Source organism: Nerophis lumbriciformis, linkage group LG02 (genome assembly GCF_033978685.3).
Source record: "Nerophis lumbriciformis linkage group LG02, RoL_Nlum_v2.1, whole genome shotgun sequence".
NCBI lineage: Eukaryota > Metazoa > Chordata > Actinopteri > Syngnathiformes > Syngnathidae > Nerophis > Nerophis lumbriciformis.
Window position 1 is genome coordinate 2,839,609 of NC_084549.2, and position 22,789 is coordinate 2,862,397.

General features: G+C 45.5%; 2 protein-coding genes across 2 annotated transcripts in view; one reads left to right on the forward strand and one right to left on the reverse strand.

Moving 5' to 3' along the window:
• The window catches only part of pgbd5 (piggyBac transposable element derived 5), an 89,972-nt gene extending 82,047 nt beyond the window's left edge, over window positions 1-7,925 (reverse strand). The window contains exon 1 of the mRNA XM_061924574.2: window positions 7,537-7,925. Coding sequence (XP_061780558.2) covers window positions 7,537-7,903 — 367 coding nt within the window. The 5' untranslated portion in view covers window positions 7,904-7,925. The remainder of the gene's footprint in view (window positions 1-7,536) is intronic.
• An 11,569-nt stretch (window positions 7,926-19,494) lies between these two features.
• Window positions 19,495-22,789, forward strand: part of cog2 (component of oligomeric golgi complex 2) — a 47,329-nt gene continuing 44,034 nt past the window's right edge. The window contains exon 1 of the mRNA XM_061927456.2: window positions 19,495-19,670. Coding sequence (XP_061783440.2) covers window positions 19,614-19,670 — 57 coding nt within the window. The 5' untranslated portion in view covers window positions 19,495-19,613. The remainder of the gene's footprint in view (window positions 19,671-22,789) is intronic.

The window sequence follows — 22,789 nt, forward strand, 5'->3', positions numbered from 1 at the left end:
CGCCGCATTAACGCAGTAATTGAGGCAAAAGGAGCTCCAACCAAGTATTGAGTATTGTACATGCTCATATTTTTCATTTTCATACTTTTCAGTTGGCCAACATTTCTAAAAATCCCTTTTTTGTATTAGCCTTAAGTAATATTCTAATTTTGTGACACACGGAATTTTGGATTTTCATTTGTTGCCACTTCAAATCATCAAAATTAAATGAAATAAACATTTGAATGCATCAGTCTGTGTGCAATGAATAAATATAATGTACAAGTTACACCTTTTGAATGCAATTACTGAAATAAATCAAGTTTTTCAAAATATTCTAATTTACTGGCTTTTACCTGTATATTACAAAATACCTATTCTGTCTCTGGTGGTTTTTCAACTCAGCTTTAAGTGTCGTAAAGAGCTTGGGAGCGACTTGTGACTTGAATTCCCTGGGAGGAACAACTGGTCCAAAACGCAACAGTACATACATACATACTGTACATACATGTGTACATACATACATACATACTGTACATACATGTGTACAAACATACATACTGTACATACATGTGTACATACATACATACTGTACATACTTCATACTTGCCAACCCTCCCGATTTTCCCGGGAGAGTCCCGAATTTCAGTGCCCCTCCCGAAAATCTCCCGGGGCCACCATTCTCACAAATTTCTCCCGATTTCCAACCCGGGCAACAATATCGCTACACCGTCCTTCACTGGGCGCCATTTCCGGTCGGACAATAATAACGGTTACACCTCGAAGTCAAGCGCGGCAATCAGAACAGAAGAAGAAGAAGAGACATGGCGACGACGAGTAAGAAGAAGAAGTACGCTTGCAAGTTCCAAAATGATTGGAACAAAGAATTTCAGTTCATCCAGGACAGCTGGAAGGGGAAAGGGTGTGCTGCCTGCACATTTTGTAGATCAGACTTCTCCATCGGGGGCAGTACCTCTGGATTGGCAGACCGGGGTGGTGGTTCCTCTCTTTAAGAAGGGGAACCGGAGGGTGTGTTCTAACTATCGTGGGATCACACTCCTCAGCCTTCCCGGTAAGGTCTATTCAGGTGTACTGGAGAGGAGGCTACGCCGGATAGTCCAACCTCGGATTCAGGAGGAACAGTGTGGTTTTCGTCCTGGTCGTGGAACTGTGGACCAGCTCTATACTCTGGGCAGGGTCCTTGAGGGTGCATGGGAGTTTGCCCAACCAGTCTACATGTGTTTTGTGGACTTGGAGAAGGCATTCGACCGTGTCCCTCGGGAAGTCCTGTGGGGAGTGCTCAGAGAGTATGGGGTATCGGACTGTCTGATTTTGGCGGTTCGCTCCCTGTATGATCAGTATCAGAGCTTGGTCCGCATTGCCGGTAGTAAGTCGGACACGTTTCCAGTGAGGGTTGGACTCCGCCAAGGCTGCCCTTTGTCACCCATTCTGTTCTGAACTTTTATGGACAGAATTTCTAGGCGCAGTCAAGGCGTTGAGGGGATCTGGTTTGGTGGCTGCAGGATTAGGTCTCTGCTTTTTGCAGATGATGTGGTCCTGATGGCTTCCTCCGGCCAAGATCTTCAGCTCTCACTGGATCGGTTCGCAGCCGAGTGTGAAGCGACTGGGATGAGAATCAGCACCTCCAAGTCCGAGTCCATGGTTCTCGCCCGGAAAAGGGTGGAATGCCATCTTCGGGTTGGGGAGGAGACCCTGCCCCAAGTGGAGGAGTTCAAGTACCTCGGAGTCTTGTTCACGAGTGAGGGAAGAGTGGATCGTGATATCGACAGGCGGATCGGTGCGGCGTCTTTAGCAATGCGGACGCTGTATCGATCTGTTGTGGTGAAGAAGGAGCTGAGCCGGAAGGCAAAGCTCTCAATTTACCGGTCGATCTACGTTCCCATCCTCACCTATGGTCATGAGCTTTGGGTTATGACCGAAAGGACAAGATCACGGGTACAAGCGGCCCAAATGAGTTTCCTCCGCCGGGTGGCAGGGCTCTCCCTTAGAGATAGGGTGAGAAGCTCTGTCATTCAGGGGGAGCTCAACGTAAAGCCGCTGCTCCTCCACATGGAGAGGAGCCAGATGAGGTGGTTCGGGCATCTGGTCAGGATGCCACCCGATCGCCTCCATCGGGAGGTGTTTAGGGCACGTCTGACCGGTAGGAGGCCACGGGGAAGACCCAGGACACGTTGGGAAGACTATGTCTCCCGGCTGGCCTGGGAACACCTCGGGATCCCCCGGGAGGAGCTGGACGAAGTGGCTGGGGAGAGGGAAGTCTGGGCTTCCCTGCTTAAGCTGCTGCCCCCGCGACCCGACCTCGGATAAGCGGAAGAAGATGGATGGATGGATGGATGGTCATCTAATCAGTTACTATGGTAATCTACGTCACAGCAGCTCAGACGAGGCACCAAGCAGTGTGGGTGGGAAGCGTTTCCACAGACGCGGAAGGAGATTTTCACAACAAAGTTCTAAAGCTTAGTGATATATCACATATATCAGATTGTAGGTGGGTTTATTTTGTACCCTTTGCGTTCATATTTCACTGTTTGTTGCATTTTTGTTGCGTTTCACTTGATTGTAAAATATGTCGATCGACAGGGGGTGTGACGTTCATATTTTGTCAATATTCCCTGTTTTATCGTTTATAGAAAAATGTAAAATTCCATTATGTTTTTTAAGGCAATCTGTCATGAAGTTTTTAGCATTCAATCAGACAATATTGTGAGGTTTTGTATTAGTGTTCCTAAAAATAGATATACCGGCCCCCAGACACATTTTGTTTCTCTAAATGTGGCCCCCGAGTCAAAATAATTGCCCAGGCCTGGGTTAGAGTGCCCGCCCTGAGACCAACCAATTTTACGTTCAAGCTTTCAACCAATTTTACGTTCAATGTTGCGTCCAATCTTTCAACCAATTTTACGTTCAATCTTGTGTTCAACCTTTCAACCAATTTTACGTTCAAGCTTTCAACCAATTTTACGTTACACATTTTGTCAATATTCCCTGTTTTATCGTTCATAGAAAAATGTAAAATTCCATTACGTTTTTTAAGGCGGTCTGTCATGACGGTTTTAGCATTCAATCAGACATTATTGTGAGGTTTTGTATTAGTGTTCCTAAAAATAGATATACCGGCCCCCAGACACATTTTTTTCTCTAAATGTGGCCCCCGAGTCAAAATAATTGCCCAGGCCTGGGTTAGAGTGTCCGCCCTGAGACCAACCAATTTTACGTTCAAGCTTTCAACCAATTTTACGTTCAATCTTGTGTTCAACCTTTCAACCAATTTTACATTCAAGCTTTCAACCAATTTTACGTTACACATTTTGTCAATATTCCCTGTTTTATCGTTCATAGAAAAATTTAAAATTCCATTACGTTTTTTAAGGCGGTCTGTCATGAAGGTTTTAGCATTCAATCAGACATTATTGTGAGGTTTTGTATTAGTGTTCCTAAAAATAGATATACCGGCCTCCAGACACATTTTTTTTCCTCTAAATGTGGCCCCCCGAGTCAAAATAATTGCCCAAACCTGGTGTATAGGGTTGCCACCCGTCCCTTATAATACGGAGTCGTCCCGTATTTTAAGACTTAGACTTCCTTTTATTGTCATTAAAATTTGAACTTTACAGTACAAATAAGAACAAAATGTTGTTGCATTAGCTCATGGTAGTGCAGGATAAAAGAGCAATAAGGTGCGGATATAAATAAATAGATTACTATACAGATAAATATGTATCCACGTTTATGGATGTATGTTATATTGTCTTTATGTTCCAGCAATTAAATTGTTAAATATTATTATTTAAGTAAGCACCAAGTACTGTACAGTTAGTAGAAAAACTGTGTTTTCATTACTGTGTATTGGATAGGTGCCATTGCCCCGGAATTGGACGAGGAAGCGATGGAACTGTGCCAAAATCAACCCTTTGGTCTGATGTGTGATGAAAGCTGAAGCAGAAACACGGATAAAGTATGTACTTTGTATTTACACTTCTTTGCAAAATCATTTTGTGGCTGCTGTCAGTGAAAATTGCTCTCTCTCTCTCTCTATATATATATACAGGTAAAAGCCAGTAAATTAGAATATTTTGAAAAACTTGATTTATTTCAGTAATTGCATTCAAAAGGTGTAACTTGTACATTATATTTATTCATTGCACACAGACTGATGCATTCAAATGTTTATTTCATTTAATTTTGATGATTTGAAGTGGCAACAAATGAAAATCCAAAATTCCGTGTGTCACAAAATTAGAATATTACTTAAGGCTAATACAAAAAAGGGATTTTTAGAAATGTTGGCCAACTGAAAAGTATGAAAATGAAAAATATGAGCATGTACAATACTCAATACTTGGTTGGAGCTCCTTTTGCCTCAATTACTGCGTTAATGCGGCGTGGCATGGAGTCGATGAGTTTCTGGCACTGCTCAGGTGTTATGAGAGCCCAGGTTGCTCTGATAGTGGCCTTCAACTCTTCTGCGTTTTTGGGTCTGGCATTCTGCATCTTCCTTTTCACAATACCCCACAGATTTTCTATGGGGCTAAGGTCAGGGGAGTTGGCGGGCCAATTTAGAACAGAAATACCATGGTCCGTAAACCAGGCACGGGTAGATTTTGCGCTGTGTGCAGGCGCCAAGTCCTGTTGGAACTTGAAATCTCCATCTCCATAGAGCAGGTCAGCAGCAGGAAGCATGAAGTGCTCTAAAACTTGCTGGTAGACGGCTGCGTTGACCCTGGATCTCAGGAAACAGAGTGGACCGACACCAGCAGATGACATGGCACCCCAAACCATCACTGATGGTGGAAACTTTACACTAGACTTCAGGCAACGTGGATCCTGTGCCTCTCCTGTCTTCCTCCAGACTCTGGGACCTCGATTTCCAAAGGAAATGCAAAATTTGCTTTCGTCAGAAAACATGACTTTGGACCACTCAGCAGCAGTCCAGCTCTTTTTTTCCTTAGCCCAGGTGAGACGCTTTGCGCGCTGTTTCTTGGTCAACAGTGGCTTGACACGAGGTATGCGGCAGTTGAAACCCATGTCTTTCAAGTGTCTCTTGGTGGTGGATCTTGAAGCACTGACTCCAGCAGCTGTCCACTCCTTCTGAATCTCCCCCACATTTTTGAATGGGTTTTTTTTCACAATCTTGACCAGGGCGCGGTGATCCCTATCGCTTGTACACTTTTTCTGACCACAGTTTTTCCTTCCCTTTGCCTCTCCATTAATGTGTTTGGACACAGAGCTCTGAGAACAGCCAGCCTCTTCAGCAATAACCTTTTGTGTCTTTCCCTCCTTGTGCAATGTGTCGATGGTTGCCTTTTGGACAGCTGTCAAATCTGAAGTCTTCCCCATGTTTGTGTAGGCTTCAGAACTGGACTGAGAGACCATTTAAAGCCCTTTGCAGGTGTTTTGAGTTAATCAGCTGATTAGTTTGTGGCACCAGGTGTCTTCAAAATTTAACCCTTACACAATATTCTAATTTTGTGACACACGGAATTTTGGATTTTCATTTGTTGCCACTTCAAATCATCAAAATTAAATGAAATAAACATTTGAATGCATCAGTCTGTGTGCAATGAATAAATATAATGTACAAGTTACACCTTTTGAATGCAATTACTGAAATAAATCAAGTTTTTCAAAATATTCTAATTTACTGGCTTTTACCTGTATATATATATATATATCAGTAATGCGGACGCTGTATCGATCCGTTGTGGTGAAGAAGGAGCTGAGCCGGAAGGCAAAGCTCTCAATTTACCGGTCGACCTACGTTCCCATCCTCACCTATGGTCATGAGCTTTGGGTTATGACCAAAGGACAAGATCACGGGTACAAGCGGCCGAAATGAGTTTCCTCCGCCGGGTGGCGGGGCTCTCCCTTAGAGATAGGGTGAGAAGCTCTGCCATCCGGGGGGAGCTCAAAGTAAAGCCGCTGCTCCTCCACATGGAGAGGAGCCAGATGAGGTGGTTCGGGCATCTTGTAAGGATGCCACCCGAACGCCTCCCTAGGAAGGTGTTTCAGGCACGTCCGACCGGTAGGAGGCCGCGGGGAAGACCCAGGACACGTTGGGAAGACTATGTCTCCCGGCTGGCCTGGGAACGCCTCGGGATCCCCCGGGAGGAGCTGGACGAAGTGGCTGGGGTGAGGGAAGTCTGGGCTTCCCTGCTTAGGCTGCTGCCCCCGTGACCCGACCTCGGATAAGCGGAAGAAGATGGATGGATGGATGGATATATATATATATATATATATATATATAAAACGACATCATCTGGTACAACCCCCCATACAGCAAAAACGTCTCAACTAACATTGGACACAAATTCCTCAATCTGATTGACAAACACTTTCCCAAAGACAACACCCTAAGAAAAGTATTCAACAAGAACAACATTAAATTGAGCTACAGCTGCATGAACAATATACGACAAATCATCTCAAACCACAACAAAACAATTGCAAATGAGCCGTCGGCCCCCAGACAGAGCGACTCCAAAACCAACAAAGGCTGTAACTGTCGAAAGAAACCTGATTGCCCTCTCAACGGGGGGTGCTTACAAACATCAGTTGTCTACCAATCTAAGGTAATACGCAAGGACATTAACACATCCGACACATATGTAGGATTAACCGAGGGAGAATTCAAAACCAGATGGAACAATCACAAGGCTTCTTTCAGGAACAAAAACCTGCGAAATACCACAGAACTCAGTAAACACATTTGGGACCTCAAAGACAATAATATTGAATATTCAATAACATGGCAAATTCTTGCATCCAGCACACCTTACAATAGTGGTAATAAAAGATGCAACCTATGCTTGAAAGAGAAACTGTTTATTATTTACCGTCCAGACCTGTCATCCCTCAACAAGCGCAGCGAAATTGTAACAGCATGCCGCCACAGACGGAAACACCTCCTAGGTAACACATGAGCCAATCACCACGCCCCTACGCCAGCCTGTACCCACCCACTCTGTGCCCTATATAAACCATGGTATGCGAATGCTCCCATTAAAATCTCCTGATGATTGAGGGTACCCCCCCCCCTCATGAAACAGGCCTGTAGAGATGAAATAGTCTTGTGATTTTTTTTCCCCACACATACATATATTGCGCTCTACTACGGTATCGAGCACTATTTTTTGGATAACCTTATTAAGACATATATATATATATATATATATATATATATATATATATATATATATATATATATATATATATATATATATATATATATATATGTATATATATATATATATATGACCCCCACCGGGTCTTTTGAATATCTCCCTAATTCTGAGGTCTCAAGGATGGCAAGTATGACATACATGCATACTGTACATACATACATACATACATACATACATACTGTACATACATACATACATACATACTGTACATACATGAATCGTGTACATGCAACAATTCGGGCTGCAGTGTCATCCTGCTACACACACACACACAGTAAAATGATCTATATCAGCCATTGTGTGGTCACCATAAAACGTGACAATTAAGGGACCTTCTTCACTACGCCTCACCCACCGTAAGAGCCTTTATACGGCGGCACGGTGACATCCTGCAGGGTCTCCGTCCAGCCCTCCTCCTCTGCTTGGCTGCGGGACAGAGAGCCGGGCGGACCCGGGCTGCCACCGCCTGCCACCCCGCCGAGCGAGCTCTCCCTGTCGCCTCGTCTCTGGTGGTTGTGGTGGTGCTGGTGGTGGTGGTGGTGGTGGTGGTGCTCCTCGGCCATGGAGTTGTCCGAGTCCGAGTCCCCGGAGGTGCTGTAGAAGGGGTTGTCGCTGCTGTCATCCCCGGACTCGCCGAACACGTCGTCGGATATCTGCAGGCTCTCGTAGCGGGAGCGGGCCGCCTCCAGGAGGGACAGCGCCTTCCGGCCGCACTCCGCCATCGCTCTCTCTGCGCTGGTGACGACGACCCCTCCCTCCCTCTCTCCCTCCCTCTCTGTCCTCTCCGCCGCGGAAGTAGTCACGATCTCGGACGAAGGCAACACCTTCCTGGCGGCACCTGCCTCAGATCCTGGATGGAGGATTCTGCAACACCCCCTGGTGATCACTGCCGTGTGGTGCGTTCGCGAAAGCTGGGAAGTTCGAAATATACCACACCGAGTCTAACTTAACAGTCGTCAAACTATAGTAGGAATACCATTATAATCCCTCTTTAAAACTAGGAATAATCCAAATTCCTCCATCTTTCCAAGAAATGCGCTTTTCGTATCACAGGGACTGGATTGTCGGATTTCCCAAGTGTATTGAAGGCAGCACTATACAGCCTTGTCGGGAGCTGTAGTGGTGCTGCAGAGCCTGCCAGCCCAGCCCTGCTCAAGATTTATTCTCTCGTATAAAGTCGCATAAAAGAGGCTGGGATTTAAGATTTGTGATGATTCATTCATTTGTCACATGCTTTAAATAAAAAAAATGGCAACGTACTTCCTGTGCAGCCACGCGAGACAATTAGATTAGATTAGATTAGTTTAGCAATAACAGTGGAGCCTGACCGAGCAGTTGGAAGACCTGGATTTTGCTGATGATTTAGCACTCCTAGCACACACCAACATATGCAGGAGAAACCATGCAAACTGGAAACAACATCCTCCTTCAAAACCGCACTAAAAGAACACCTCCAGGCAGGCCCGGCCCTAACCAATCTGGCGCCCTAGGCAAGATTTTAGGTGGCGCCCCCCCCACATCGGCAGTGAAGTGTATATACTCACAAGAAACCGAATAGCTTTGTCTTTGACCTTTTTTTTTTTACTTACAACTATACCTAATATATAAAGGGGTGGAAAAGTGACTATTACCTGCAGGGCAAACATTAGCTAACCAGAAGGCAATAACAATGTAAACAAAAAACACCTGCTTAAAAGATCTAATACAAATGTCCCTGAGGAATGTAAGGTGGGAGTACTGTAATTACCTAACGTTACATTATTATTTTCCATAACAATTTAGCCCCCTCCACAATATTAACCCGACGTTATAACAGAACTAGCTATTTATTGATTAGCAATTGCCGAATCATGTAACATTAGCTTAATGCTAAAAAGCCAGGTTACAGGGCGTGGTTGGGGGCGTGGTTAAGATATATATAAGAAATACTTGACTTTCAGTGAATTCTAGCTATATATATATATACATATATATATATATATATATATATATATATATATATATATATATATATATATATATATATATATAAAAGAAATACTTGAATTTCAGTGTTCATTTATTTACACATATACACTAGAGATGCGCGGATAGGCAGATATTTCATCCGCAACCGCATCAGAAAGTCGTCAACCATCCACCATCCACCCGATGTAACATTTGATCAGAACCGCATCCGCCCGCACCCGCCCGTTGTTATATATCTAATATAGACGATGCAAGGCATTAGTGAGGTTATAAAGCTTTTGCCTGTTAAAGAAAGGAGACTGATCCAATGCAGCAGAGACATTCGCGTGCCACGCTGTCACGACCCAGACGCACACCAGTGCGCAATCATATGGGAGCCGCGCTGAGCGCGTCTCGCTGCAGGCGACGGCCGGGTATATGGGCCCGACGCTCCAGCGCCATCCATTTTCAGGGATAGTTGATTCGGTAGGTGGGTTGTTACACACTCCTTAGCGGGTTCCGACTTCCATGGCCACCGTCCTAGCTGCTGTCTATATCAACCAGGGTGAGCCCCACCCCTTTCGTGAGCGCACTGCGCGCGGAGTGATCCCTGTTACGCGCCCCCGGCAACAGGGGTGGCGGGCAGGTAAGCTGCGCGGGCGGAGCGCGCGGAGTGACCCCTCTTACGAGCCCCCGGCCACGGGGGTGGCGGGCAGGTAAGCTGCTTACCTGCTGCACGTGACGCCGGCCGCGGGGAAGGCGGACGAGGCGGGGTGTCGGTGCGGTGGGCGCGGTGGTGACCCTGGACGTGCGTCGGGCCCTTCTCGCGGATCGCCTCAGCTACGGCTCCCGGTGGGGCCCTCTCGGGGGAAGGGGCCTCGGTCCCGGACCCCGGCGAGGCGTCCCTTCTCCGCTCTGTAAAAGTGTCCATCTCTTTTTTGTTTTTTCTTCTGTTGTGGCATATGCTGCAGGTGCCTGCTCGTTTTCGTATGTGGGTAACAACATTTAACTATGTATATATATTTCCCAATTGGTTTAACTGCCACCCGCCTGAATCTATTTAAAATCTAATTTTTTTTAATTTCAACCGCCCGACCCGACCCGACCCGCGGATAAAATCTAATTTTTTTAGATTTCATCCGCCCGATCCACGGATAATCCGCGGACTCCGCGGTTGTGCCCGCAAACCGCGCATCTCTAATATACACGCACATAACACTCATCTAGTCATTGTTGAGTTAAGGGTTGAATTGTCCATCCTTGTTCTATTCTCTGTCACTATTTCAGAACACACACATTATACAGATATACATTATAAAATCAATAAGAAAACGGGAGCTCTAATTCGGGAGTCTGAATTAGGATCAGAAGTTCCTATATAAACATTGCGCATCCACGTCGCCTTTTTGTATTGATTACTGCAGCTGTGCACTGGATTCATTCACAAATACAAACTACAACTCACAAACACTTTCGAGTTAGGCTCCACCATCAGAATGTGTACTTAAACTTATAAAGATCACATGAATATTATTCAGTGAGTTGATTCACCAAAACTAACCTGTTATACAGGAGGAAAAAGCACACAGGACGTTTCAATTGTTCACAGACTGGTCGCGCTCATCAGAATGACAAGACACTTCCGGTCTGCAGGTGATAGCATTCAATTGGGAAGAAACGCCCTACTGCCCCCTACTGACCAATGTGAATACTGATAAATGTGTAATGACAGCTCCAAAAACGAATTCAAACCACAAAATAAAATAAATAAATCAACACAAAAATGTGACACATTATGGGTGGGTCACATATGCATGTACAGTAGATGGCAGTATTGTCCTGTTTAAAAGTGTCACAACATTGCTGTTTACTGCAGACGAACTGCTTTACGGTAGACGGAAACTTGACTGCTGTTGTTGTGTGTTGTTACCGCGCTGGGAGGACGTTAATGAAACTGCCTAACAATAAACACACATAAGAAACCAAGAACTCGCCCTCCATCATTAGCTGTTTCTATTGTGGGAAAGCGGACGTGAGAACAGGCTGTCAACACGTCACTCAGGTCCGCATGGAGCTGGAGGGGGCGTGGAGCCTATCTCTGCTACAATCGGGCGGAAGGCGGGGTACACCCTGGACAAGTCACCATCTCATCGCAGGGCCAACACAGATAGACAGACAACATTCACACTCACATTCACACACTAGGGACCATTTAGTGTTGCCAATCAACTTATCCCCAGGTGCATGTCTTTGGAGGTGGGAGGAAGCCGGAGTACCCGGAGGGAACCCACGCAGTCACGGGGAGAACATGCAAACTCCACACAGAAAGATCCCGAGGCCAGGATTGAACTCACGACGACTCAGGACCTTCGTATTGTGAGGCAGACGCACTAACCCCTCTCCTACCGTGCTGCCCAGAGGACTCAAAATCAACACCTCAAAAACTAAGTTAATGCGTATCAACAACAAGAACAACTCCCCAATAAACATGGATCATAACCAGTTAGACGGGGTTGCCACCTTTACATACCGAGGAAGCATTATTGCTGTGGACGGAGGAACGGAGGACGATGTCAGTGCCAGAATTGGAAAACATTCTCTATCCTGAATAAAATCTGGAAAGCAAAAAACATATCACTCAAGACCGAACTGTAAATCTTCAACTGAAACGTCAAATCCACCTTACTCAGAAACCTGGAAGATTCTCTCCACTCTCCCTGACCACCTGAGGGCACCGCAGACTGTGGATGCTTTTAAAAAAGGCTTCAAAACCCTTCTTTTTAAAAAAAACTTTTATTTTTAGATATATGCATACTAGTTCTAGCTATTTGACTGTTCTAGTTTTTATTTTTTTATTTTTTTTATTATCTTTTTATTTTATTTGTTAATACACTGTAGCACTTTGAGGTTGTTTACTCAATGTAAAGTGCTTTTTACAAATAAAATCTGTTACTGTTTATTATTATTAAGATCACCGCCAACATCCATCCATCCATCCATCTTCTTCCGCTTATCCGAGGTCGGGTCGCGGGCGTAGCAGCCCAAGCAGGGAAGCCCAGACTTCCTTCTCCCCAGCCACTTCGTCCAGCTCCTCCCGGGGGATCCCGAGGCGTTCCTAGGCCAGCCGGGAGAGATAGTCTTCCCAACGTGTCCTGGGTTTTCCCCGTGGCCTCCTAACGCTCGGACGTGCCCTAAACACCTCCCTAGGGAGACGTTCGGGTGGCATCCTGACCAGATGCCCGAACCACCTCATCTGGCTCCTCTCCATGTGGAGGAGCAGCGGCTTTACTTTGAGCTCCTCCCGGATGACAGAGCTTCTCACCCTATCTCTAAGGGACGGAGGAAACTCATTTGGGCCGCTTGTACCCATGATCTTGAACTTTCGGTCATAACCCAAAGCTCATGACCATAGGTGAGAATGGGAACGTAGATCGACCGGTAAATTGAGAGCTTTGCCTTCCGGCTCAGCTCCTTCTTCACCACAACGGATCGATACAGCGTCCGCATTACTGAAGACGCCGCACCGATCCGCCTGTCGATCTCACGATCCACTCTTCCCTCACTCGTGAACAAGACTCTGAGGTACTTGAACTCCTCCACTTGGGGAAAGATCTCCTCCCCAACCCGAAGATGGCACTCCACCCTTTTCCAGGAGAGAACCATGGACTCGGACTTGGAGGTGCTGATTCTCACACTCGGCTGCGAACCGATCCAGTGAGAGCTGAAGATCCTGGCCAGATGAAGCCATCAGGACCACATCATCTGCAAAAAGCAGAGACCTAATCCTGCAGCCACCAAACCAGATCCCCTCAACGTCTTGACTGCGCCTAGAAATTCTGTCCATAAAAGTTATGAACAGAATCGGTGACAAAGGGCAGCCTCAACAAAATACAGACATTCTTCAACCGCTGCCTCTGTCGCCTCCTGGGTATCTACTGGCCTAACACCATCTCCAATGCCAACCTGTGGCACCTCACTAGACAAGACACAATAGAAACACAAATCAGGAGGAGGAAATGGAACTGGATTGGTCACACACTGCGTAGACACAATAGATCAATCAGGAAACATGCTCTAACATGGAACCCGCAAGGCAAGAGGAAGAGAGGAAGGCCTAGAGCCACCTGGAGAAGAACCACAGAGCAGGAGATGAAGGCGCAAGGACTGTCATGGCAACAACTGGAGCGGAGGGCACAAGACTGAAGGGGATGGAGGAGTTTCATCAATGGCCTATGTTCCTTAGGGAATTTAAAGGCCTAAGTAAGTAAGTAAGAAGAGTAGTTTATTTCAAGGGGGACAATGCAATTTCATAAAAACACACGACTACACCATCCATCCATCCATCCATCTTCTTCCGCTTATCCGAGGTCGGGTCGCGGGGGCAGCAGCCCAAGCAGGGAAGCCCAGACTTCCGTCTCCCCAGCCACTTCGTCCAGCTCCTCCCGGGGGATCCCGAGGCGTTCCTAGGCCAGCCGGGAGAGATAGTCTTCCCAACGTGTCCTGGGTCTTCCCCGTGGCCTCCTAACGCTCGGACGTGCCCTAAACACCTCCCTAGGGAGACGTTCGGGTGGCATCCTGACCAGATGCCCGAACCACTTCATCTGGCTCCTCTCCATGTGGAGGAGCAGCGGCTTTACTTTGAGCTCCTCTCGGATGACAGAGCTTCTCACCCTATCTCTAAGGGACGGAGGAAACTCATTTTGGCCGCTTGTACCCGTGATCTTGTCCTTTCGGTCATAACCCAAAGCTCATGACCATAGGTGAGAATGGGAACGTAGATCGACCGGTAAATTGAGAGCTTTGCCTTCCGGCTCAGCTTCTTCTTCACCACGACGGATCGATACAGCGTCCGCATTACTGAAGACGCCGCACCGATCCGCCTGTCGATCTCACGATCCACTCTTCCCTCACTCGTGAACAAGACTCTGATGTACTTGAACTCCTCCACTTGGGGAAAGATCTCCTCCCCAACCCGGAGATGGCACTCCACCCTTTTCCGGGCGAGAACCATGGACTCGGACTTGGACGTGCTGATTCTCATCCCAGTCGCTTCACACTCGGCTGCGAACCGATCCAGTGAGAGCTGAAGATCTTGGCCAGATGAAGCCATCAGGACCACATCATCTGCACAAAGCAGAGACCTAATCCTGCAGCCACCAAACCAGATCCCCTCAACGCCTTGACTGCGCCTAGAAATTCTGTCCATAAAAGTTATGAACAGAATCGGTGACAAAGGGCAGCCTCAACAAAATACAGACATTCTTCAACCGCTGCCTCTGTCGCCTCCTGGGTATCTACTGGCCTAACACCATCTCCAATGCCAACCTGTGGCACCTCACTAGACAAGACACAATAGAAACACAAATCAGGAAGAGGAAATGGAACTGGATTGGTCACACACTGCGTAGACACAATAGATCAATCAGGAAACATGCTCCAACATGGAACCCGCAAGGCAAGAGGAAGAGAGGAAGGCCTAGAGCCACCTGGAGAAGAACCACAGAGCAGGAGATGAAGGCGCAAGGGCTGTCATGGCAACAACTGGAGCAGAGGGCACAAGACTGAAGGGGATGGCCTATGTTCCTTAGGGAATTTAAAAGCCCAAGTAAGTAAGTAAGAAGAGTAGTTTATTTCAAAGGGGACAATGCAATTTCATAAAAACACACGACTACACATGGTTAAAAAAGCCAGAATTAGCCAGAAGGCTCGTTTTCATCTGTAGTCCCCTGGCCATGATGTAAAAAATGTATCCTCGCATCAAAACAGTCTCGTCTTTTAGTGCCGGCAGCTGTAGGCCTTGATTAGCCACATTTAAAAAATTTTTGTGAAGGCGAATCAGTAAATCCATCCATCCATCCATCCATCTTCTTCCGCTTATCCGAGGTCGGGTCGCGGGGGCAGCAGCCTAAGCAGGGAAGCCCAGACTTCCCTCTCCCCAGCCACTTCGTCCAGCTCCTCCCGGGGGATCCCGAGGCGTTCCCAGGCCAGCCGGGAGACATAGTCTTCCCAACGTGTCCTGGGTCTTCCTCGTGGCCTCCTACCGGTCGGACATGCCCTAAACACCTCCTTAGGGAGGCGCTCGGGTGGCATCCTGACCAGATGCCCGAACCACCTCATCTGGCTCCTCTCCATGTGGAGGAGCAGCGGCTTTACTTTGAGCTCCCCCCGGATGACAGAGCTTCTCACCCTATCTCTAAGGGAGAGCCCCGCCACCCGGCGGAGAAAACTCATTTCGGCCGCTTGTACCCGTGATCTTGTCCTTTCGGTCATAACCCAAAGCTCATGACCATAGGTGAGGATGGGAACGTAGATCGACCGGTAAATTGAGAGCTTTGCCTTCCGACTCAGCTCCTTCTTCACCACAACGGATCGATACAGCGTCCGCATTACTGAAGACGCCGCACCGATCCGCCTGTCGATCTCACGATCCACTCTTCCCTCACTCGTGAACAAGACTCCAAGGTACTTGAACTCCTCCACTTGGGGCAAGATCTCCTCCCCAACCCGGAGATGGCACTCCACCCTTTTCCGGGCGAGAACCATGGACTCGGACTTGGAGGTGCTGATTCTCATCCCAGTCGCTTCACACTCAGCTGCGAACCGATCCAGTGAGAGCTGAAGATCCTGGCCAGATGAAGCCATCAGGACCAAATCATCTGCAAAAAGCAGAGACCTAATCCTGCAGCCACCAAACCGGATCCCCTCAACGCCTTGACTGCACCTAGAAATTCTGTCCATAAAAGTTATGAACAGAATCGGTGACAAAGGGCAGCCTTGGCGGAGTCCAACCCTCACCGGAAACGTGTCCGACTTACTGCCGGCAATGCGAACCAAGCTCTGACACTGATCATACAGGGAGCGGACCGCCACAATCAGACAGTCCGAAACCCCATACTCTCTGAGCACTCCCCACAGGACTTCCCGAGGGACACGGTCGAATGCCTTCTCCAAGTCCACAAAGCACATGTAGACTGGTTGGGCAAACTCCCATGCACCCTCAAGGACCCTGCCGAGAGTATAGAGCTGGTCCACAGTTCCACGACCAGGACGAAAACCACACTGTTCCTCCTGAATCCGAGGTCCGTCTGTTACTAAAACGGCCTTCTTTCATCTCCGTAATATCGCTAAAATGTGTTCTATTTTATCCACTAGCGACGCTGAGATCATTATTCATGCGTTCGTTACGTCTCGTCTCGACTACTGTAACGTATTATTTTCGTGTCTCCCTATGTCTAGCATTAAAAGACTACAATTGGTACAAAATGCGGCTGCTAGACTTTTGACAAGAACAAGAAAGTTTGATCATATTACGCCTATACTGGCTCACCTGCACTGGCTTCCTGTGCACTTAAGATGTGACTTTAAGGTTTTACTACTTACGTATAAAATACTACACGGTCTAGCTCCGTCCTATCTTGTCGATTGCATTGTACCATATGTCCCGGCAAGAAATCTGCCTTCAAAGAACTCCGGCTTATTAGTGATTCCCAGAGCCCAAAAAAAGTCTGCGGGCTATAGAGCGTTTTCTATTGGGGCTCCAGTACTATGGAATGCCCTCCCGGTAACAATTAGAGATGCTACCTCAGTAGAAGCTTTTAAGTCCCATCTTAAAACTCATTTGTATACTCTAGCCTTTAAATAGACCCCCCTGTTAGACCAGTTGATCTGTCGTTTCTTTTCTTTTCTCCTCTGCTCCCCTCTTCCTTTTGGAGGAGAGGTGGGGGTGGGGGGGCACAGGTCCGATGGCCATGGATGAAGTGCTGGCTGTCCAGAGTCGGGACCCAGGGTGGACCGCTCGCCTGTGCATCGGCTGGGAACATCTCTGCGCTGCTGACCCGTCTCCGCTCGGGATGGTGTCCTGCTGGCCCCACTATGGACTGGACTCTTACTATTATGTTGGATCCACTATGGACTGGACTCTCACAATATTATGTCAGACCCACTCGACATCCATTGCATTCGGTCTCCCCTAGAGGGTGGGGGTTACCCACATATGCGGTTTTCTCCAAGGTTCCTCATAGTCATTCACATCGACGTCCCACTGGGGTGAGTTTTTCCTTGCCCTTATGTGGGCTTCGTACCGAGGATGTCGTTGTGGCTTGTGCAGCCCTTTGAGACACTTGTGATTTAGGGCTATATAAATAAACATTGATTGATTGAGTGTGAAAGTTGTCTGTCTATCTGTGTTGGCCCTGCGATGAGGTGGCGACTTGTCCAGGGTGTACCCCGCCTTCCGCCCGATTGTAGCTGAGATAGGCTCCAGCGCCCCCCCGCGACCCCGAAGGGAATAAGCGGTAGAAAATGGATGGATGGATGATTGATAAGTTGTGAGCAGTTTAACCTCCTCGGGTACTGACTTCCACACGTTTGCGCTCCTTACTGACCAACTTACTGAAAGTGCAGAGGAATATAACAGTCACCTCTGACACGCTCACGGCTGATTTACTCTGCCAGAGGATCTGGAGCCAATTTGTTATGATCCGCTGCCCGGATCATATTTCTGTTTGGGTTTTCTGTTAGTCTTGGACTCATTTTGTTCCTATCTGTGCACCTTTGAGTTGGTTACCATAGTTACTTATTAATTCCACCTGCCGCTTGTGTTTCTGACGCGCACCTGTTGTAATCACAGACGCTATTTAAGCCCACCTTTGTTCATCACTCGTCCTGCTTTCTTTGTTTTTGCATCACGCGACTGCCACGTAAGTTCGTTCTTGTTTCCTAGACTCAGCTAAGTTCCATAGTTTGTGCTAAGTGTTAGCCTTAGCTTCCAGTGCGTTCGGCACCTCTTCCTTTCGGTTTGTTTTATGTTTTGTACCAGTTTTGTGTTATTTTATTATTAAATCAAGTTATTACCTGCAAGTCCTGTCCGGATTCGTCCCTTGCATCTTGGGAGAACAAACCTCCGCATCACCATATGCGCACCACACGCGGTAGAAACACAAGCGGCAGGTGGAATTAATAAGTAACTATGGTAACCAACTCAAAGGTGCACAGACAGGAACAAAATGAGTCCAAGACTAACAGAAAACCCAAACAGAAATATGATCCGGGCAGCGGATCATAACACAATTCAAGCAGTACTTTATAGCTCACTTTGAAGTCAGCGAATATGTGAAGGCTGTCCCACTTTAAAATACTAGTTTTTTTTTAGAATGGCACAGTGATGATAGTGCCTAGGTTTTTTATCCATAACTTTAATTGCTTGTTTGTACAAGATTTCCAATGTTGTTGTTTTTTTTTTAACTGTGACCAGCCTGAGACCAGCCTGAGACCAGCTAGTAAGGCAATAGTTGAAGTGGCTGAAAATCCATCCATCCATCCATCCATCTTCTTCCGCTTATCCGAGGTCGGGTCGCGGGGGCAGCAGCCTAAGCAGGGAAGCCCAGACTTCCCTCTCCCCAGCCACTTGGTCCAGCTCCTCCCGGGGGATCCCGAGGCGTTCCCAGGCCAGCCGGGAGACATAGTCTTCCCAACGTGTCCTGGGTCTTCCTCGTGGCCTCCTACCGGTCGGACATGCCCTAAACACCTCCTTAGGGAGGCGCTCGGGTGGCATCCTGACCAGATGCCCGAACCACCTCATCTGGCTCCTCTCGATGTGGAGGAGCAGTGGCTTTACTTTGAGCTCCCCCCGGATGACAGAGCTTCTCACCCTATCTCTAAGGGAGAGCCCCGCCACCCGGCGGAGGAAACTCATTTCGGCCGCTTGTACCCGTGATCTTGTCCTTTCGGTCATAACCCAAAGCTCATGACCATAGGTGAGGATGGGAACGTAGATCGACCGGTAAATTGAGAGCTTTGCCTTCCGGCTCAGCTCCTTCTTCACCACAACGGATCGATACAGCGTCCGCATTACTGAAGACGCCGCACCGATCCGCCTGTCGATCTCACGATCCACTCTTCCCTCACTCGTGAACAAGACTCCAAGGTACTTGAACTCCTCCACTTGGGGCAAGATCTCCTCCCCAACCCGGAGATGGCACTCCACCCTTTTCCGGGCGAGAACCATGGACTCGGACTTGGAGGTGCTGATTCTCATCCCAGTCGGGATGAGAATCAGCACTGAAAATGGCTGAAAATCATCGAATGCAAATACAATTTTGCAGATTCAGTTGACATTTCATTTCAAATTGCACGAAAAATTGCGAGATTAAACTTGATTATTTTACACAATTTGCCAATATGGGCTTTAAAGGAACGCTCTGAATCAATGCAGTAAGTAGCTTGATAAAATATGACAATTGATACTGGATGTAGAACATGCAATATTTATCAAATCATTCCTGTATTAAGACACTTGTAGATGTATGCCAATACAGCACCACGCTGCAGTTACCACAATTGCCCGCTTGATGACGCTACATCGTTTCCCGCGTCTGGTTTCTTCCTCGTTGGTAATGTGCCATGTTTGCGGAAGTTCCGCCGCGACGCTCAGCCGTCCTGCTTTGAATTAAATGTTCGGTTTGTGACTTTGTTGTGTAAATAATCATGAATTTACCCAAAGGCCCCGACTCTTTATGCTTCGACAAGGATGTTTTTATGAAGGTGAGTCGTGTAACATGCGGAGTCCTTCTTCGAGCTTTAGCTACGTCACTACTTGACGAATATGATCATCGGCTACAAGATTTAGTGCACTTGATAAGTACTTACTTACTCTATCAAACTGTGTTTACTAAGATAATAATACCAGGGTTAGTGCACTTGCTACTACTTACTCTATCAAACTGTGTTTACTAAGATAATAATACCAGGTTTAGTGCACTTGCTAGTACTTAGTGTATCAAACTGTGTTTACTAAGATAATAATGCCAGGTTTAGTGCACTTGCTAGTACTTAGTGTATCAAACTGTGTGTTTACAAATATAATAATGCCAGGTTTAGTGCACTTGCTAGTTCTTAGTGTATCAAACTGTGTTTACAAAGATAATAATGCCAGGTTTAGTGCACTTGCTAGTACTTAGTGTATCAAACTGTGTTTACAAAGATAATAATGCCAGGTTTAGTGCACTTGCTAGTACTTAGTGTATCAAACAGTGTGTTTACAAAGATAATAATACCAGGTTTAGTGCACTTGCTAGTACTTACTGTATCAAACTGTGTTTACAAAGATAATAATACCAGGTGTAGTGCACTTGCTCGTACTTACTCTATCAAACAGTGTGTTTACAAAGATAGTAATGCCAGGTTTAGTGCACTTGCTAGTACTTAGTGTATCAAACAGTGTTTACAAAGATAATAATGCCAGGTTTAGTGCACTTGCTCGTACTTACTGTATCAAACTGTGTTTACAAAGATAATAATACCAGGTTTAGTGCACTTGCTAGTTCTTAGTGTATCAAACTGTTTATAAAGATAATACTACCAGGTTTAGTGCACTTGCTAGTTCTTAGTGTATCAAATAGTGTGTTTACAAAGATAATAATGCCAGGTTTAGTGCACTTGCTAGTACTTACTGTATCAAACTGTGTTTACAAAGATAATAATGCCAGGTTTAGTGCACTTGCTAGTACTTACTGTATCAAACTGTGTTTACAAAGATAATAATACCAGGTTTAGTGCACTTGCTAGTACTTAGTGTATCAAACTGTGTTTACAAAGATAATAATGCCAAGTTTAGTGCACTTGCTAGTACTTAGTGTATCAAACTGTGTTTTTACAAAGATAATAATACCAGGTTTAGTGCACTTGCTAGTACTTAGTGTATCAAACTGTTTACAAAGATGATAATACCAGGTTTAGTGCACTTGATAAGTACTTACTCTATCAAACTGTGTTTACAAAGATAATAATACCAGGTTTAGTGCACTTGCTAGTATTTAGTGTATCAAACAGTGTGTTTACAAAGATAATAATGCCAGGTTTAGTGCACTTGCTAGTACTTTCTCTATCAAACTGTGTTTACAAAGATAATAACACCAGGTTTAGTGCACTTGCTAGTACTTTCTCTATCAAACTGTGTTTACAAAGATAATAATGCCAGGTTTAGTGCACTTGATAAGTACTTACTCTATCAAACTGTGTTTACAAAGATAATAACACCAGGTTTAGTGCACTTGCTAGTACTTTCTCTATCAAACTGTGTTTACAAAGATAATACCAGGTTTAGTGCACTTGATAAGTACTTACTCCATCAAACTGTTTACAAAGATAATAATGCCAGGTGTAGTGCACTTGCTAGTACTTAGTGTATCAAACTGTGTTTACAAAGATAAAAATACCAGGTTTAGTGCACTTGCTAGTACTTAGTGTATCAAACTGTGTTTACAAAGATAAAAATACCAGGTTTAGTGCACTTGCTAGTACTTAGTGTATCAAACTGTGTTTACAAAGATAATAATGCCAGGTTTAGTGCACTTGCTAGTTCTTAGTGTATCAAACTGTGTTTATAAAGATAATACCAGGTTTAGTGCACTTGCTCGTACTTAGTGTATCAAATAGTGTTTACAAATATAATACTGCCAGGTTTAGTGCACTTGCTAGTTCTTAGTGTATCAAATAGTGTGTTTACAAAGATAATAATACCAGGTTTAGTGCACTTGCTAGTACTTACTGTATCAAACTGTGTTTACAAAGATAATAATACCAGGTGTAGTGCACTTGCTCGTACTTACTCTATCAAACAGTGTGTTTACAAAGATAATAATGCCAGGTTTAGTGCACTTGCTAGTACTTAATGTATCCAACAGTGTGTTTACAAAGATAATAATGCCAGGTTTAGTGCACTTGCTAGTACTTAGTGTATCAAACAGTGTTTACAAAGATAATAATACCAGGGTTAGTGCACTTGCTAGTACTTAGTGTATCAAACTGTGTTTACTAAGATAATAATGCCAGGTTTAGTGCACTTGCTCGTACTTACTCTATCAAACAGTGTGTTTACAAAGATAATAACGCCAGGTTTAGTGCACTTGCTCGTACTTAGTGTATCAAACTGTGTTTACAAAGATAATGATACCAGGTGTAGTGCACTTGCTCGTACTTACTCTATCAAACAGTGTGTTTACAAAAAAAATAATGCCAGGTTTAGTGCACTTGCTAGTACTTACTGTATCAAACAGTGTGTTTACAAAGATAATAATACCAGGTTTAGTGTAATTGCTAGTACTTAGTGTATCAAACTGTGTTTACAAAGATAATAATGCCAGGTTTAGTGCACTTGCTAGTACTTAGTGTATCAAACTGTGTTTACAAAGATAATAATGCCAGGTTTAGTGCACTTGCTAGTTCTTAGTGTATCAAACTGTGTTTACAAAGATAATAATGCCAGGTTTAGTGCACTTGCTAGTACTTAGTGTATCCAACAGTGTGTTTACAAAGATAATAATGCCAGGTTTAGTGCACTTGCTAGTACTTAGTGTATCAAACAGTGTGTTTACAAAGATAATAATGCCAGGTTTAGTGCACTTGCTCGTACTTAGTGTATCAAACTGTGTTTACAAAGATAATAATGCCAGGTTTAGTGCACTTGCTAGTACTTAGTGTATCCAACAGTGTGTTTACAAAGATAATAATACCAGGTTTAGTGCACTTGCTAGTTCTTAGTGTATCAAACTGTGTTTACAAAGATAATAATGCCAGGTTTAGTGCACTTGCTAGTACTTAGTGTATCAAACTGTTTACACAAAGATAATAATACCAGGTTTAGTGCACTTGCTAGTGCTTAG